This window comes from Rhamphochromis longiceps, linkage group LG4 (genome assembly GCF_057381845.1).
Source record: "Rhamphochromis longiceps isolate RC_006_pf linkage group LG4, R_longiceps_female_GT1.1, whole genome shotgun sequence".
In the NCBI taxonomy this organism is placed as follows: domain Eukaryota; kingdom Metazoa; phylum Chordata; class Actinopteri; order Cichliformes; family Cichlidae; genus Rhamphochromis; species Rhamphochromis longiceps.
The window spans coordinates 36,008,356-36,028,205 of NC_140560.1; the positions used below are offsets into that span (position 1 = coordinate 36,008,356).

The 19,850-nt window shown below is 43.7% G+C and overlaps 1 protein-coding gene across 2 annotated transcripts in view; it reads right to left on the reverse strand.

The window, feature by feature from the left end:
• Window positions 1–739: 739 nt before the first annotated feature.
• Window positions 740–19,850, reverse strand: part of slc38a12 (solute carrier family 38 member 12) — an 81,145-nt gene continuing 62,034 nt past the window's right edge. Inside the window, exons 9-10 of one of the 2 annotated variants that reach the window (XM_085404744.1) lie at window positions 19,384–19,477; window positions 740–6,797 (exon numbers count right to left, since the gene is read on the reverse strand). In XM_085404744.1, coding sequence (XP_085260870.1) covers window positions 6,034–6,797; window positions 19,384–19,477 — 858 coding nt within the window. In that variant the 3' untranslated portion in view covers window positions 740–6,033. The remainder of the gene's footprint in view (window positions 6,798–19,383; window positions 19,478–19,850) is intronic. The other variant, XM_085404743.1, reaches the window with a different exon arrangement.

A 19,850-nucleotide genomic window follows, 5' to 3' on the forward strand; every position in this document is an offset into this window, starting at 1 on the left:
AAAATGTCCTGCAGCGGCTCCTCTTATTTGGTTTGAATTTTCAGCGATGGTGCCGTTCCAGTTTTTAGTTTTGGCAGAAATGCATGAAACCGGTTCTGGACTGGTGTCCTGTCGGTGGGCCACCTCAACACCGACAGGAGCTACTCCACCTGTGACGCCTACGTCATGAAGCTCCCGGCACACAGTTTTTGTGCTGATGTTAATGCCAGAGGTTGTTTGCAGTTGGTCCCTTTCATGCATTCAGTGCCCCCCTCTGTAACCCTCTGAGGTTTTTCACTCTGTGGCTGAGTTGCTGTGGTTCCTAAACACTTCCACTGTGATATAATCCACTCACAGCTGATCGTGGAATATCTCTGAGACAAGAGGCTGCACAAACTGACATGATGCAATGATGGTATTCGCTCACATGACGTAACCGCGGGCTGTATAAAAGGTGGACGCAGTAGAAGCAGAACGCAGATGTAACGTCTGCTCCTATAGAAGGTCTGTGGAAACCTTTCATGAGTTTATGAGCTCAGGCATCGTATTCGGATCAACTTTGCACATTTTCGTCATTCTAAATGTAAGAAAGCCAGAGATTTCAGTCCGATCCGTCCCTCGTCATCAAAACCCCGAGAAAAATATGATTTTTCTTTTCCATTAACAAACTCGATCAGTTTTGAAGTAACAGTCGATACAGTACGTCAACCAGGGACAGCAAATGGAAATCAGCTTCCAAGTTTTTATCACAAATTGAGAAACACAACAGAGCTGATGCTGTGGCACAAAAGAGAAAGTTATCTTGAGCCACTTTGTTCATGTGGTCATGCAGCGTATCTCAGCGGTTAATAGAATATGACGGTACAATAGAGACCAGATTAGTTTGAGCCCTAAATGTTTGACAAAAGGCTGAAGTCACCGAGGGTTAGGAAAGCAGAGTTTTCCTTCAAGGCTGATGCACTTCAGATGAATATAAATCATTTATTTCATTTATTTAACTTTTTTGTGAGTCATAAAAACCAAATAATTAAAAAAAAACAGAAAAAGAAAAGAAACAGAATATCAATTAAAGCAGAAACATTACAGCCAGATCTCTGTAAACAAACACAAGATGTAAACTTATGGAAGAAAAACAAAGAAATGAAACACAAAGAAAAGGAAAACATGCAAGTTTCTTTTTGGCAAACACAGATTGTCATTTTTAAAGAAAAGGATTAATGCTGATGATGTCGGGCACGCTGCTCTTCAGATGATAAGAAGGAAGTTTAGGGCTGTTCTTTAAAAAAAGGCACATTTCATAACTGATCTGCTCGCACAAACACACACGTTGAGTCTGGCTTCAGGTGAAGTATCAAACATCTTTTCAGGGTTCACGTGTTCGTATCATTCGCTTCACTTCAGGTCATTGCAAACATGTAAATGGCTTCTAAACATCACCGCTCCTCCCTCAACCCAGACCGAAGCTGGCGGGCGTCACACCAGTGGGACCCACCGCCGATATTTGCAGTCAATTCGATTATTGGCGACGGATCTTGTTAAAGACGGGCGCGTCCTGCTGACGCCACAGACGCCGTCACCCCTGTAACCTTCAGCAGTGCTGGACTGACGCTGCAGTGCCTTAAAAACACTCGAGTCGCAGCACATTACCTTTCAATTTAAACTGCATTACAGCGGTTGATGAAAAAGCTGCGGCGCCTTTGGAACCACTGCTCAACCCGCTGAACCCTCCCAACACCCTCAAACTGCGTTTGCATGTAAATTGACCACAACTGTTAATTCTTCTACAGGCTGAGAACAACAGCAACAATTAAAACCCAGAAGATAATACTTTCCCACAGTCTCGTGTAATCATCCTGTACACGCTGCATATACTGTAGGACGTTTTAACTGTGCTTTGGACTAAAAGTGTGGATGTCTTTGCTGGGTCAGCTGACCTGTCCGTTCTTCCTTTGACAGACAGATGCTCAGTTTAACCATAAACATAACCTGGATCTTTATTCTGAGATGTAAACAAAAACAATGTGAGACAATGTAGGAATGTTATGAAGTCCACAGACAAAAAAGCTGTTTTTACACAGTAAAGGTGCAGAAAATCCTTGTAAACCAAAACTATTTCCCCACTGGAAATACTTCCAGACCATCTGATGTTCAATCAGGCTGACTGGGACTTTTACATACTTCAGCTTCAAACCAAATAAAAGCTCCATTTACCTCACATGTTACCATCACCAGAAAGCAGTAGAAATCTGTACTTGTCCTCATTTTCCATTTGTTCCAAACACTCTGAGGTGTGGAGCCTCAGACACTAATAATCTGAAATTAAAATCCACGGGAGAATTTCACAGCCGCACGCATCCGGGCGGAGATAACCTTTAGGTGGTTTTTATTAAACTTGACCTATGACTCTTTATATGCGGTTTTAATGCTGATCTGAATCCACTGAAATTACATTTATTTAAATAATTATTTATTTTATCCAAACAACTGGGCAAAGACTTCGAGAAGGACTTTGGTGTTACCCAGTCACGATTTAAGCATCTCAAAGTCAAAGCCTTACATAAAGGGAAGTAGTGCTAACCTAGAGTAAACCTAGAGTTTATTATTAGACTGGCAAGTCCTCTACATCCGACAGAGGGGCTGAAGCAGCAGATGGAAAGGGCTGCCTCCGTGAGCCCATAACCCCGTTAAGTGGTAGAAAATGGACGGATGCAACCAAACTACATCAGCCAAGCAGGAATCTGTATCTCTGTTATAAAGCAACACACCTCCCAGCTCTACTTTCTTGCGCTTCTTAAATGCTGAATTTTGTCTTTGGTGGTTGCAAACAGTCACAAAATCATATTCAACAAAAAGAACAAAAGAACTCCTAACAGCTCCAACACACTAAAGCAAAAATAGAAAAGCGACTGAAGATCGGTGAAGGATTGCAAATAATCCCAGACTGATTCATAAACAGTCTGAGTCGGTCTGCACTGATGTGTCTCTACACAGCAGGTACTTCACTCAGCTGGTGGCATTCTGGTTACGTTGTTACATAAAAACAAAGGTTGCTTATATTAACGTGCAGTTAAGTTGCCGTCCTGCAGCAACTACGTTGCTATCTGATGAGGGACTTCTGTTCTGTTCTAGATGCCAGGCTGAATGTAAAATGCCAACTTGACCGTGTTCAATGGCACACTGTCTTGCTGCCTTTTTATTTCCATTTGTCCATTTATTTCCAGAGCTGTTTGTCTCCAAAGGCTGAAAGTTCATTGCCCATGATTGCATTCATCTTTGCCGCGTTGTGATCTCAACTGTTTTCCTTAAAGCAGCGTTTTGTTCACCGTGCTTCGCTTTGCGGCTGAACCTGTCATATGTCAAAGTTACTCTATGCTGTGACAGCTCAGCTCACAGTTCAGGTAAATTTAATTTGGGATCTGCCCGCTTTGTACTGCTGCTAGTTTCTCACTCTGTGGTCACCACGCTGCTGGAGGTCACTGCTGCTTGGGTCTCTGAGCACCACCTACATTTGCCTGCAAACCTGTGTGCGACACTATAAGTCGAGCATGAAGGTTTTTCTGGTTGTTGTTAGTCTGCACTGAAGTATTTCCAGATGATTTCCACTGTAATGTGAAAATCACACAGACAGAATCGTGCAACGGGTCAAAGATGGAAGTGTAAGGGCGATAATGAAGTTGGAAGAAGCTGCCAAGTGTCAGTGAAGTTACCATTGGTGTACAGTACAGCGTGCACTTTATGAAGCTGTGCAGTTGGCTCCCATCGCTTTTGGCCGCGGATGCCTTCGTCACAGCCAGAGCTGAAGCACTGTAGATCTCCATTATCCTGTCAGGTGCAGCTGTGTGATGGATACAGCTCGAGGCTGACAGAGTCATGAATGGGTGCTGAGGAGTAGAAGACGGGAAGACATGCCCTGTGTGTGAACTACAGGCGCGAGTGTCAGGTGATAAACAGAGATGGAGCTCCTCCTGGAAGCCTATCTGTCAGTGGATCTGTCACGGACGGAGCTTCATTGTTCACCAGGGGGAGGCGAGGAGATTGGAGGCAGCCGCCGCTGAGGAATGGATGCACGTCAGACATGAAAGAGTGATCGTCCCCGATCCCTTCGTTTTTCTTCTTCTGTTGGTCCCAGTTCCAATCTCATTATCAAGTTTTGCAACAGAGCACAAGTCTGAATGTGACAGGCTCTTTTTCATGTCTGCTCTTCCGCTTGCTTTAATATATTTTTACTGGAACATTCTGCCCTCAAGGTCCGTCGGATCTTTTCTATAGTTTGGAATATGAATGAGGCAAACTTTAAGAGCAACCCACAGAGCTGTTAAGCAGCACGGCGTGTTAAGTAGCATGTTAGAGTACTCAGATTACCAATGAGAGCATATGTTGCTGCAGATCAAAAACAGCACATTGTTGTTGAGCCAGTGTGATGACAGAGCAGACGTCCTTCACACTGTGGAATAATTCATATTCTTGTGTATCAGGGTGATGCTACGTGTCAGCTGCTACTTCAGAAGCACCATTACTGCTGAAGAGGTGGACTGAATAAAACCAACCTGCTCTGCGATAGAGTCACAGCTAAATCCCCAGTAGTCTACAAATCCTCCAGATAACAACATGATCGAGCTAACTGCAAAGGAAAAACTCATTTTTCCACGTTGTAGCATTCAGAACTACTTGGTTGCCCGTAATGTTGTTGTTGTAATGTGAGTCACACCACCCGACTCTAACGCTTGCTTTAAATGAAGCGTTTGCTGGAAGAACGCTCTCCAGTGATGGTTGCGTTGACAATTTTGTCCGATACTTGGACAGCAATCCTGGCGGGTGATAAATAAGGGTTAAACATCTTTCTCTTCTTTTGAGGCTTAAAAAGCCACAAAAAGCCTGTCGGATACATTTTTAAAAAGTGCAAAACTTTGTGAAAAACTCAAACTGTCTGGTGTTTATTGACAAAAAACCCTATTAATAAATTCCCTTTAACTCTCATGCACTGCTCCAGCTTTACTTTTGTGGAACATGAAACATGTGACATTTGGTCCCTTTTGACCAGGACATGTCCTTCAACGCACATATTAAACAAATATGTAAGACTGCTTTCTTCCATTTGTGCAACATCTCTAAAGTTAGAAATATCCTGTCTCAGAGTGACGCTGAAAAACTAGTTCATGCATTTATTACTTCCAGGCTGGACGACTGTAATGAACTGTAAAAAAAAAATCCTGCTCCTCACATACAAGCTCTTAAATAATCAGGCCCCATCTTATCTTAATGACCTTGTAGTACCATATCACCCTATTAGAGCACTTCGCTCTCGCTCTGCAGGCCTACTTGTTGTTCCTAGAGTATTTAAAAGTAGAATGGGAGGCAGAGCCTTCAGTTTTCAGGCCCCTCTTCTGTGGAACCAGCTTCCAGTTTGGATTCAGGAGACAGACACTATCTCTACTTTCAAGATCAGGCTTCAAACTTTCCTTTTTGCTAAAGCATATAGTTAGGGCTGGACCAGGTGACCCTGAATCCTCCCTTAGTTATGCTGCAATAGACATAGGCTGCCGGGGGATTCCCATGATGCATTGAGTTTTTCCTTTCCAGTCACCTTTCTCACTCACTATGTATTAACAGAGCTCTCTGCATTGAATCATATCTGTTATTAACCTCTGTCTCTCTTCCACAGCATGTCTTTATCCTGTCTTCCTTCTCTCACCCCAACCGGTCGCAGCAGATGGCCCCGCCCCTCCCTGGGCCTGGTTCTGCTGGAGGTTTCTTCCTGTTAAAAGGGAGTTTTTCCTTCCCACTGTTGCCAAAGTGCTTGCTCATAGGGGGTCATACTATTGTTGGGCTTTTCTCTGTATCTGCTGTACAATATAAAGCGCCTTGAGGCAACTTTTATTGTGATTTGGCGCTATATAAACAAAACTGAATTGAATTTTCAAAAAATATTTGATAAATTACTCTTAATTACATTTAATTGACCCAACAAACGTTCAAAAAAAGGGCACACTGCCCAACCAGCAGCAATAAGGCTTCCTGTACGGGAACCACAAACTGAAACACAGATACGAGTTCTCAGTTCTTGGTGTCAGTCAGGATGATGTTGGCTGTGACAAACATGAGGCTGAAGGCAGCCCACAGCAAAACGAACCACACCCAGAAGCTGTGGCGGAAGGGTGACCGGTGCTTGTTGATGGCATCTCTGCCCATCACAGGCTCCAGGTGGCGCCTGGCGTAAAAGACAAGGAAGGCTGGGACAATGTACTGGATCCCTGTACCGGCATAGGACCCTGTGATTCCCACCAAGGATTCCAAGTTGTGTGTACAGAAGGCAACCACGATGGGGGGCACGAGTGTAATGAGGGGAAATACCACTCGGTCCACCACCCACGGGTAGGTACCTCCGTCTCGGTGGAACAGGGTCTTCCAGTTGTTTCGAAGCGTGACGGCGATGATGGGGAAGTTGGTGCTGATGGTGAAGACGGGGAACAAGCCGAGGAAGTAGCGCAGCACCGGGATGTCTAAGACGTCGCAGTTGTCTGTGAAGTTCAGGGTGTACATGTCGTAGAGCAGCGAGCTATCGAAGCAGAAGATGGCGGTGAACGAGAGGAGCACGTAGAAGCCGAGGATGAGGATGTAGTCGAAAAGCACCAGCGAGCCGACGCGCTTCTTGTTAGAGATGGGCGTCACCAGGGACGGCAGTGAGTGTTGGCACATGAAGGAGTAGACGCACACCCCGAACAGGTTGGGGACCCCAGACAAGGAGGCGACAGGTGGGTGTCCCGCGCCGTGGTCTTTACCGATGCGAATTACTGCCAAGATGATCATCATGGTGAAAGCTGGAGGGACAAAAACAAAACAGGAAATAGATTTTAAAAACCCACTGATGGCAGAAAAGCTATAATATTATTGTACATTTGACCATCCTGGTAGAAAGGAGAACTATTCTGCTCATTTTCAGCTCCACTTTATTTTTCTTGAGTAGCTATGAAAGAAGTTAAAGTTCAAAACAAGCCTGCTTTCTTCCAACTGACTGCACCCCACAAACAGAGGATTTAAATCAGCAGGCCAGTGGGGCATCAGCACCGTGTGCCTCAAATGACCCCCAAAGACCAATGGGTGATTCCTCGGCAACCTCCAGTCAGTAGGGAAAGATGTGTATTCCTCAACCAGTTGGTGAGTGCTTGTTGAGTTTGCGGACTGAAATCTGTTGCCGAGAGGATCCTCCACCAAAAACCTCCCTGTGTTTGCTTTGGCTGCTAACAGATATCTGAGGTTCCCACAGTTTACACGAAAGACCCTGACGAGCAAACACTTGCCAACTAACCACCGAACAGTAGCGCACCATATGGCATTTTTGAAAAGGCCCAGCTTTTATTTTGACAGTGAACAGTCTCCATTTCCAGTTTGCATAACACTTTTCACAGTTTTACTGCTTTTACTAAGAAGGCCTAGTTGGCAAATTCAATTAAGTTCAGTTTTATTTATACACACCGCCAAATGACAACAACAGTTGCCTTAAGGCGCTTTATAGTGTAAGGTAAAAACCCTACAATAATACAAAGAAAACAGAAAATCTCAACAATCATATGACCCACGTATGAGCAAGTGCTTTGGCAACAGCAGTAAGGAAAAACTTCCATTTAACAGGAAGAAACCTCCAGCACAGGGGTCCCCAACGCCAGGCCTCAAGGGCCTGCAGCGTTAGATGTGTCCTTGAACCAACAGCTGATTCAAATGGCTAAATTTCCTCCTCAACATGTCGTGAAGTTCTCCAGAGGTCTGCTAATGAACTCATCATTTGATTCAGGTGTGCAGACCCAGTGTGAGATCTAAAACCTGCAGGACATCGGCCCTCGAGACCTGGAGTCGGAGACCCCTGCTCTAGCAGAACAAGGCTCAGGGAGGGATGGCCGCCTGCCTTGACTGATTTGGGTGGGGGTGGATAGGGGTTGGTGGGTGGGTTGGTTGACACACAAATATTTGCAGACAAGTTGGAGTCTTCAATGCAACTTGCGGGTGACTGTAGACATCTGCAAAGAACTTAATCATAGGGAGGTTTTCAGTAGTACCCATATAACTCTGTGCAACTAAGTAGTAACAGGAAGCACTTGGCAACAGGAAAATACCCGTTTTCCCTTAGTGATCGGTGGTTACTATGGGGTGCTTGACCGGTCTCTATGGTTGTGTGACTGCAGCCTCAGCGTGGTGGCTGACAGGAGTAAAAGGGAAATGTTGACCATTACACTAAATGAATCATTTCTCTGGGTTTAAATACAGAAATGTAAGTCAAATTAATCAAATAAGCATCTTACATCTATATTAGAAACTATATAGTTCTTGCAGATTATATTTTTTGAAGATGTTTAACTTCAAACTTCTGCAAACTATTACAGTAAATGTACTTTTTACACATTTTCAATTAAGCTATTTTAAAGATATCATGATCTGGTCATCTGGCCTTCAGTGTTGCGCAACTGCAGCTCAAAAAAAATCTAATTTAGTTAAATATCAGTAACATCACTCTAACATTAGTTACTAACATCCACAGGGTTAAATCTTGTAATCTTCCAAGTGTTATCAAAGGTATTTAGATTGAATCTTGTGTTTGTGAGTGCAGGACTGCGTTAGTGTGAGGGAGCTGAACTTCCTGTACATTATTTATCAACTTTACAAATAACAAATAAAAGAGATGATAAATAGTAAAGAGGGAGGGTTTAAGACAGCGTTTTTCTGATGGTCTCACTTGATTTTAATGTTCTTGTAAAACAGCAAAGTGTACCCAATAAGTATTATTTTGGTTTAAATCCAGGCTTTACAGCGTCAGTTTAATTCAACTTTTTTAAATGAAGTATTTGGTGCATATAATCCACTCAACTCCAAACTGGTTATCAGATTATTATTATTATATAAAAATAAAATATAAACATGAAAATATCAGAAATAATTGTCTCTCCACCTTTTTTGTGCTTTTATTTTGAATTAAACTGGGCTTCCAAAACATGCCATACATAAAGTTGAAGGTGCATTTGACTGATTTCTATAGTTATAGAGTGAATTCTCTCAAAAGATCAACGAGGTGAAAACCTGATATGGTGACCACATTGTAGTCCGGTCTCAGTTCTCTCAGAGTTTAACCTCATGTGGATAAAGATGGCAGTGCTGAACTGCCTTCCAGCTGTTTGTTCCAGAAACATCAGGCGTAAAAAACAAACCAGCGGTCGTTTCACGGCCCAGTATAAAACCGTCCTGCGGTTCCCACTGCAGCTCCAATTGATTTCAGGAGGCGCATCGTTGGCAGCTGTGTCTAAAGGAGACTCCTGAGAGCCGCATGCAGTCCTGTTACAGGCTAACGGTCATGTGGCCCAGCAAGCCATCTCTCCTCTCTCTCACACACACACACACACACACACACACACACACACACACACACACACACACTCAATCAACCCGTGACACCAGGAGTTAGTCATAGCCCAGGCCAGGAGCCAGCTCCTCAGCTTTCATTATCAGCTGTCCTTTAAACACTCGGTGACATTTAGGAAGTGTCACTCGGACCATTATATGCCTCATATCTGCAGTAAAATAATTCTATACCTTAAACTCTGACATCACTCTATAAGACTGAGACTCACGCTGTCTTTGATGGGAATATCTAACATCTGCAGACCAAACTGTAGGGATGCAATATGCCACAAGGCAAGCTTTGTTCATCTACACTGTACAAGAGGCAAAATAACTGCTGACCAAAGAAGAACCAGGAAAAAAAGCTCATTTTGCCTTTGTTTTAGTGTTTCAGTGTTTCAGTGTGGATGTAGAGCTTTACAAAAGAGTAATCTGATCTCTGAAAAATAATATTCACTTTTATTCACTTGCTTAAATTTACCTGCATGGATAACGAACGAAATCAGCACTGATTTCAGTATAACTTGGTATATATTTTATATCGTGCACAATTTTAAAAAAGGCAACGACACGACACTGCAAGCTCATAAGGTACCGACTCATCTATCACAAAGCAGCGACACTTTAAAGCGCGCCGTCCTTTATCGTCTGTTTTACTCAGAAAGTGAAGATCATTTAACAGAGAAACATGGCGCTCATCAGAAGCGTTTTTACTGAGGTCATACGTCAAAGGAGAAGTGAGCTAATTTTGTCATAGACCTCGATTCAAACAGACTTCTTTGCAGAACCAGAAAGGTCGCCCCCTACTGGCCACGTCAAAAGAAAGCAACTCCATTAGACCCAGAAGCTGTGTCCATCGTTTAGCTTTCTCCAAAACTCGGGCCATTGTCTCCAGAGGCTAAACTCATGGGATTATAACTGATGGGCCGCCTGATTGAACACTTGCTGAAAATGTAGCCGTGTCAGGAAAACACAACACAGCTACATTTCGCACCCTTGTTTCACGCTTGCCTTGAATTTCACATGTAAGCACAAACTCTGTAAAACCTGTTTCACGACTGTTCAATATTGAATGCATCTTTGGCTTAGGCCCAATGTAATCTGTGGCTCCGGGGAAAGCTCTGCGACTCCCCGCTACAACCTCAACCCTCTTACACAGAGATGTCAAACGAATGGGCAACACACCAGCTTTCAAGGACGATGACACGCAAAAAAGTCCCTTAATTTATCTGTGCTGTATAGATACTCTTTCTGAATTGCTCCTCTTCCTACAAAACATCTGCAATGTGTGAAAGAGTCATTGCCAAAACCATCTGTCTGCCCCCTTTGCTCCGCCTGTCTTCTTTCTCCTTCAAACTCTCATCTTTTTCCGCCTTTCTGTCTGCACGAAGCTATGTGTGAAATAGCTGGCAACTAAACCCGTCTGCCTGCGGTACACCAGGGAGACGAAGGTGCAGGGGAAGAGAAAGAAGGCTTTTCTCCATCTTTCTCCAACACTCACAGGCTGCACAGGAAGGAAACTAGCACGGGGCTTTTAATTAAGAGTGCCTCAGGGTGGTTGGGCACGGTTACATTACCTAAAGCACCTTTTTCCAAGTCTGGCCAAGATTAAGATGCTGCAGGAGAGCCTGCAAGGACAACGGGGCTGGTTGTACTGGGAAGCTCCCAGTCAAATCTTATTGAAGCTTAAAAATGAAATATAACTCCAAATGCTTTTAAATTGAAAAGAATCGATTGGAAAACATTTCTTTGGCCCACAATTAGAACGTTTTTATGCTGATCAGAGACAAAGCACTCATTTATCCCACTAAAGTCACAGGAACCAACTCATTATAATTCAAAGTAACTGAAAGTCAATCAGATGGTAGAGAGGAGCTGAGCACTAGATTGAAGCCTTTCATAATGTGCTCATTTGTCACCGGCCCTCGCCTGCATAATGCTACACGAGGTGGGCAAATCACGTCCGGCCGTGACAATTTTATCGCGCTCATTGCACCTATAAGCCATGAATCTCAATGCTGGAGTACTGTACAGCCGTGAAATGAAAGCATATTAGCTTTGATCACCTTAACTGAGTGTAGAAGTTTATTTACATAGTAAATTCAGTAAGGCCTCATAATTCTCTGGACTGACGTAAGAGACGAGCATAAGGGGCATTCATTACTCCTTAAAAGGCATTATTCAGTGACAAATTACAGAGAGCCGGGTAGTGCGTACACACGACTCTGCGTTAATCTAAACTCATCACGTCTTCTTGTAGCCATTAATGCTCCTGTCTTCTTCTGTGGTTTTTATTTGCTCACCGGAAACATTTCACACATAAATCTCAAATGATTTCAGGAGAATTAGACCCAAAGATAATTTTACCAAGTATGTGAGCGAGTAAAGGCGTAGATGTTTAAACTAAACAGTATTATTTTAGTGCTCTATTGTAGTCTTAGCCAATTCTAAAACCTAAAAATGCCAAACCAGTTAACTGACCTGTAAATTAGGTGTCACAAACATCGATGTAGTCCTCACTTGCTAGTATACACAACAGGAAATGCTGTGCGCCCTGCTGAAATGACTCCTTTTGGTTTAGGTGATGGATTGAGTGTGCAAAAGGCACTGGAGCTGTTAATGCTACTATTCGCACGTTGATGCAATCTGACATCTCATGGACTTCATCATAGGAGTGACTAATGTCTGATCTGACTGTATACTTGCATATCTACCAGTCATCAGCCATCTTTGGCCTGTGGGAGCTTATTTGGGCAGTTATACTGAAATCACAGGTTATAAATGTTTGAAATTAAACTTTCAGAATCACCTTCATGGACTGGATTTCAGTGCCACGTCTGTGCAGTGCACATGTGGAAGCGTGAAAACAACACCCATCTTTCAAAGCCCCTGCACAACATACCATCACAGACAGGATGAGCCATTACCCCTGCACCTACCCGTCGAGATATGCTAATTCAATGCGCCTTCACATAGACACACTGAGCCCAACCAATACTCTCCACCGCACTTGACGTGCGACAACAGGAGCTGAGTAAATTGAGCAGCCACGTATCCCAATCCCCACGACTAGGCCCGTCAATCTCTTTGAGCCAGTGATTTATATTACCTGGATGGGAACGCCATTGACCTTGTGAGGAATGCTTCAACTTAACGACCCTCCAGAGCAAGCTCGTACGGCTGTGTTGTCTCTAGTAGCAAACATAGCAGACGCGGTTAGAGCCAAGGCTGGCAGACTCTCTCAATGCTCCAAGAAGTCATCGACTGCCTTGAGAGAAAGACTCCCAGATGCTATCGGAGAAGAGATGGGAATCCTGGACTCAATCAATGAGGAGAAAATGGTAGAAGGTGAGAGGTGATCAATCTCATGTGCAGTGGTGCACAGGAAAGCTGAAAGTTGGGAGGCCCTGCTCTTTGAATGGAACAACGCGAGTACTTAAGTGTGAGCAATTCACTGATGACTGCAGGAAGGTCAAGGACATCTGCGCTGTGCTTTGATGCTTAAAAAAGCAGCCGTGCTGAAGAGGAAATGCTGTGCGCTCGAATGTAACACGAGGTTCTGGTGATGCTGCTTGTTTTCTTGTCACGTTGGCCAATTTAAGCATCCCCCCCCTGGCAGTTTTAACGCACAGCAATCTTGCCATCCCTAATTAAGAGAGGTACTCCTTGAGCACTCTTGGATAATCTCTGCAGTAATTAGTAGCTCCGGCTCTTTGCCCAGGTCTCACCAGGGTTTCAGGAATTCTCACTGTGCCGAGCCTCCATCACGTCAAGCCTATCAGGAACAGAGGTAGCGAGCTGCTGGGGCTGTTGAATTACTCGTATTTGTTGGGTGATAAGTGGCTTCCTCGCCTCCTAACGTGCTCTGTGATGTTGGATAGGGCTTTCTGTATACATGGCACAAAGCAGCGCAGCAGTTGGCTGCACCGTTTAGCACCCCATGCTGCAGCTGAGGTTCACAGACACGAGCCAGCCAAACCTCTGTTTCACTGATTTAAATGCTTTGATAAAGATGCAAAATTTCATTTTATTTATATAGCAACAACTCGCAACATCAGTCGCCTCAAGGTGCTTTATAAAAAGGAAACAAACAATGTAAAGAAGTGGTTTATTCTTCATTTAAAAAAAGGTTAGGACTAAAAAAAATAACATTTCTCTGGCTCATTCTACTTTCTCAAAAGAAATTATTAGATTTTTATACTTATTCTATACTATGACTTAAATATGTTGATTTTAAATGACTGTGATGCTTTTTTAAATTGTCCGTGTCTAAAGTAACTTATAAAATAGACTGTCAGGACTTTCCCAGTAAAATGGTTTCCAGGGGAAGAACTACGAATAAATGTTAAACATCACGAGTTTAACATGCAGTCATGTGTCATCTTCGAAACAACTCTGGTGCATCAATAAAGTGATAAAACGGCAATCAGAGGAAGTCCGTCTGCTATCAGTTTGCAACTGAAAGGGGCCAAACTGGTAATGACATGCGAACTGTGATAGCACAGCAATTAGCTGTGACACATCAGGGATACATGAACATGATATTAACTCGCATTAAGAGCCCAGCCAATTGTCAGAGTTTTGAAAAAACAAAAGCACAGCTCCTGTAGGACAGCAATCAACCACAAAATGAAAAAGGTGCTCAGATTATTAATAAACAGAATAAAACCAGTTCAGTCGAGTTGCAAAAAGACATCGCAGAGTGCGAAAAATTCAGCAAAGTTTTATCTCCTAGCTCAACACAAACTCAATGTTTGGGAAAAATCCATGGTGGATTTTATACTGACGTTTAGCTGCTACGTTGGATATGAAGCACTTAATACAGTGTAACTAATGAAGCCCCTCTTACCAAACAGGAATTTGAGCATCAGGGGAAGAGCACAGTCAAACTGTCATCATATTCATGGAAGGATCTCTCCTCTGGAAAATGTTAGCTAATGCAAGTATCCATGTTAATATATGAAAAATATAGACAAGGTCTGTTAATTGACCCTCAATGCTGGTCTATAAACTCCACGAAGCATTTTCATGTTATTTTACCAGCTAATGTTACAAACTAACCATCACCAGATTCCTGCAGTGTAGCTAGGTTACAGCTACCTGCTTGCTAACATTGTACATCCTGCTATTAGCTGCTTTGTCATGTCCAACCCAACTTTCTATAAGTATACAGTATATATACTGGTTTCCCAGTTGTTACCCAGCAGTGAGTGCGTGCAGTGGACAGTGTCAGCCGTTTACATTTTAATCAATGTTTTTAAAAAAGCCTACAAAACATAATTCTAATATTACGCCTAATTAAGGTCAAATGTCAAATAAATGACGACCACAATGCTAAGTGGATTAAGCATTAACGATTTTTTAAACAAATGGCTGAAACTGCAGCATTACATTTTAATCACTTTAATCAAATCTTTCTGTGTAATGACACCGCCTCTGAGGTAAACAAAGACCTGAGGTCAGTGTCTCTAATTAAAAGCTTAGCTAGTGGATACAGTTGTATTGGATCGTGATTCCTGAACCACCTCAAAACCATCTCTGCAGAAAATCAAAGTGGCCATCACACAAAGGAACATCAGTGCTAAGCAGCGAAGCCAAGCAGGCAGTAAAAACACTGAAAGTGGTCGTGATCATGTAAATGTTTAGACGCAAAAAAAGAAAAGGTTCTTTGCTCCTGACAGCACAAATGTCACTGAAAGCCAGAACAGGACTGATGCTCATCAGCTGGTCTTGAAATGTAATTTTTCAGGACCTCTGAACTGTGATTCTGGCTGCTGCTCACTTCATTAAGACCGGCTCATAATTCACCCCTCGCTCTGAATGAGCAGAACCTTTCCAGTCAACAAGCCACCAGAGTCCCCCTGACCTTCAAAAACAATATCTCAATCCCATGGCCATTTAAAATGGCAGTGGGCAGCTGTGAGCATCCCTGCGGGGAGTTTCTTGGCTCTTTACATTATGTTGTTGTAAACTAAGAACATTAGATGGATGGAGAGACCTGCGGCTCGCTGAAACTTACAGCATTTGACTTACAGCAAAAGCTATTTATGAAAGATGAACTCAGGACAAAATCTTAAAGATTTAAAGTGTTTTAAATGAATTACACTGAAATCAAAAAGTACTATTTTACTGGACAAACTAAAGTCACTCCATCGCAGCCATATCCTGCTGCCAGCCAGTCAAGCTAGAGTGTAAATCTATGTTTTCATTTTTCCCAATAATGGGAGATGGGAGTTTCCTGATCGAGGACTGTTTCAGCCACAAACATCGAGTACAAATGTTTAAAGGCTTTCCTGCTAAGTAAGTCTGATGGCTGTTTTTAGGAGCCCTGAGATCCACATGGCACCGACCTACTGATAAACTCAGACAGCAGCCCCTCTACACATCTATCCACACGTCTCAGGAGAGATGGCTGGCAGTAATGAATACTTATTTACTGAGCGGACAGGCTGTTAACTTTTTCCCTTTGTCTCATATGACTCAATAACAATTAGAGAAGCTGTGTACTCCTGTAAGTGTTTGGAAAGTGTCCTTCTGGAGCACCAGTAATGATCCACTCTGCTGACAGCGGGCAGGAAGAGGCCGGCTGCAACAGGTTACAGCAATGTCTGCCTTTACCTTATATTTATTAAGATTAATGTGGAAAAAAAACAACAAAAATAAGGTGAAGACACTCCAACTACATCTAACTGCAGCTACAACGCATCGTGTATACATAACACTGAATATTCATATACAAGCTGTGCACTGTGGTTCCTTCTCTGTCTCCTTGTCCTTCACCAACATGTGAGGTACTTCTGCTGTGAGACACGTTATCGCAGAGATGCAGATGGCCCTGATGACGTCCTTTATTAGTGACTATAAAGCATTAATTTAGATTTATATGGCACCGCTGCAAACAAGGTGACTAAATGACTGCAGCTAGGAATTCTGGGTTGTATAAAAGGTGTCGCGCTGACCCAGGCTAATGGCGACTCTGCTGAATATCCCAGCATGTCACCGACAGCCGAGCAGCAGGCAGGTACACCATCACTCATGTTTGGTGTAAAAATCGGGGCTCTCTGGACAACGAGGTGACTACAGTTGAGTGGCAACAACTGTGACAAGGCCGGAGCCGAGGGCGGCGGGCGGGGCACCGACGCACCGGCCAGCTGCTACCCCTGACATCAAACGCACCCCGTCTTCGCTCAGGGCAGCACATGTGACTGCAGGTGTATCCGGGGACTGGTGAGTAATGGTCAGGAGGGGAGGCAGGGTCTCCTGTCTCATGTGGTCAGTGTCAGCGCCTTCAAATAAAGCGGATACCAACACCCAGGGACACAATATAAAAAACAACTACACAACATACATTTTCCAGATGGTAGAATTACAAAATATGGGGCTACGAGTACGAGCGCCCCAGCTCGCAAACAAGCTTCTTATCGTTCATTTGTTCATATTCTGCATGCAGCCTATTTGCTCCAGCACATTGACTCGTCCTCAAGACGCAGCTCATGCAGAAATACTCCAACAAGCAATCTAAAACTCAGACTGTCTTTACACACTGGGAAGGCTGCTTGCTGCTCTGCACCAAAAACAAAGATGCACAACTGGACAGAGCAAAGAAAAGGATCCAGGCCGATAATAAGGATCGATGGTGTGATGGATAAAGTAGGCCGCGACGAGGGCCAAGACATCTGTGCACAGGTCAGCACTTGGACTCGGAGTGTTACAGAAGGTTATTAAGTCCTCATTTTAACGTGTAACAAAGTGGAAACTGCTGGATGTAAAACAGGACGTGAAAGTCGACACGAAACACAAAAATGTTTTGAAACAGCGCCAACGCTTTAGCTGTCGTCTCTCGTAAAGAGGTCGACTTGCTTCTGGATTGTTGTGGAGCGCTTTTATCAGAATCAGAATCAGAATCAGAATCAGAATGGGTTTATTGCCAGATGTTGAGGTTTACAACATTAGGAAATTGCTGCGGTGCTTCAGTGCAGACAATAAGAATTAAAGTGCTATGTCGAAAGAAAGATATGTGCATGAGATATACATGAGATATATACATGAGAATAAGAATTATGAGTGCTACGTAGAAAGATATATACATGAGTGCAGGTGGTGATCAGTGCCAAACATGAAATGATGCAGTGACACAGCGTAGGGTCATGTGTTAGTGGCGGGGACAGTCATGTGGTTATTGTTCATGTGTCCAACAGCAGAGGGGAAGAAACTGTTCTTGTGGCGAGAGGTTCTGGTGCGAATGGACCGGAGCCTCCTGCCTGAGGGGAGCAGGTCAAACAGACTGTGTCCAGGGTGAGAAGGGTCAGCTGAGATCCGGGCTGCACGCCGCAGTGTCCTGGAGGTGTACAGGTCCTGCAGAGATGGGAGTCTGCAGCCAATCACCTTCTCAGCAGAGCGCACAACACGCTGCAGTCTCTGTTTGTCCCTGATAGTGGCTCCAGCGTACCACACGGTGATGGAGGAGGTGAGGATGGACTCGATGATTGCAGTGTAGAATTGCATCATCGTCCGTGTTGGCAGGTTGAATTTCTTCAGCTGCCTCAGGAAGTACATCCTCTGCTGGGCTTTCTTGATGACGGAGGTGATGGTGGGCTCCCACTTCAGGTCCTGGGTGATGGTGGTACCCAGGAAGCGGAATGAGTCCACAGAGGTGAACTCATTCCGAGAACAGTACTGACCTTTACAGACACTGACTGAATGTGTGCTGTTTGTGTAGTTGACTAAATGTATGCCACTGACAGAGCTGCTTGGTGTGAATGTCACTACAGGAGAAATGTTAATTGATCATAGAAGATAATTTCCAGACAAAAGGAAAGACTGGGAATTTTGATATGCTTCACTAGTTAAATGTGCTGCAGGACTGTATATGTTCAGCTGATAACCGGCCTCTTCCCCCAGTGTATCCGTCTGTTTATAGCTTTGAAGGGTTTTTAACTTTTAGCAGGTCGTATATTTATCCCATACTGGTAATATGGGCAGCTGAGAGGCCCGTGCAGCTATATTTAACTACTAACTACTACATTTTTATCCCTCTAAGAGCCGGTCAATGACATGATCACTTTACTAGTGAATAATTCATTCACTCTAATGTTCAGTAATCAGCTAGCCTGATCTATTTCAGCTGCTTCAGCCCAGCAAGGTGACGCAGAAATTCATCCACAGGACGAGAGACTCACTGGAGACGCAGCTGATTTTGATGCTCACGTTCAGAGAGAATTATTTAATAGTTAGTTTAATAAGCACGTCTGCTTCTCTTCTCTGCCAAAACTCGACCTAAAGTACAGCAGACCAAGAACAAAATAAGTACGACAAGTTTATCTTTGGCTTTTATCAACAACTTCAACGTAATTTTGATGGTTTACCCCCGCCCTACAAGAAAAACAGGCTGGTTTTTCTTTTTTAACGATTTGCTGTTCCAGTATCTTCGCTTGTCCACTGGAGCCGTTTTAAATCATTATCCCGTGTTGTTTGGAGCCCTGCAAAAGTGACACGACCAATCAATTGCAGAGCCAGGGGACGCTGAGACGAGGAAGAGGGAAGGATGCAGCTAAAACCCGCGTGTTATTTAGTCAGACGATGGACAGAGCGCGAACGCTGTTGTGTCTGCGTGCGTTTACGTGAGCGAGCGTGCGGCCGTACGGGGGCGGCGGGACTGCCGTGATTCAGTGGTGTTGTGATTTTAACAGTGGACCCAGGACGGGCGGTTTATTTTCATCCGTCGCCATGTGAGTGACGGTCCAATCAAGCTTGGGACGGGCTGTCAAGCCTGTCAGGCTGAGGAATGAGAGGAGATGGACCAAACCATGATGGACGGACCTTAAACGCAGCAGCCACACAGGCAGGTGAAGGCAGGAGGGAGGGATGAAAGAAACTCTGAGGGAGACGCCGATAAAATGGAAATATGTGTGTGTGGAAAAAGAGGCTGCAGAAATGGAGAGGTCACAGAAAGCGAGGGGAGAAAATAGTGAAAAGAAAAACAGCACGTTACGAGGGAATACTGCAGGAATGTTTTCTTACCAATCCATCGCATGAGTGAGGTGAGAATCTGGAGATACTTTGTCTTCTGGGCGTTGAAGAAGGTGAACGGGCCCAACAAAACAGTGAACACGCTCTGTGGGAACAGCAAATGGGAAAGCACATTTAGCTAGCTGAAGAAGGCACATTAATTAATGAAGAAGTGCTTTACATTTCTTAATTAGGTCAGAAATCAATCACAGTCATGTAAAAGCTGCCTTTGAGTGCTTCACTGTGAACCATAAGAGATGAAAAATACAGAGAATGTAGACAGAAGCACTTTTTATTAACCTCCAAAATTGGGAAAATCGCCACAGAAAAACCACCAATGCATACTAAAACGGCCCATTACAGTAAAATTGCTCAATAAAAATAAATATGTCAGAGGAAAAAATGAAATGACTCAGAAAAGTAACAAAAGCTCAAACAGTGCAGGATCCTGAAACTAAACCAAGAGATTAACAGCAAAG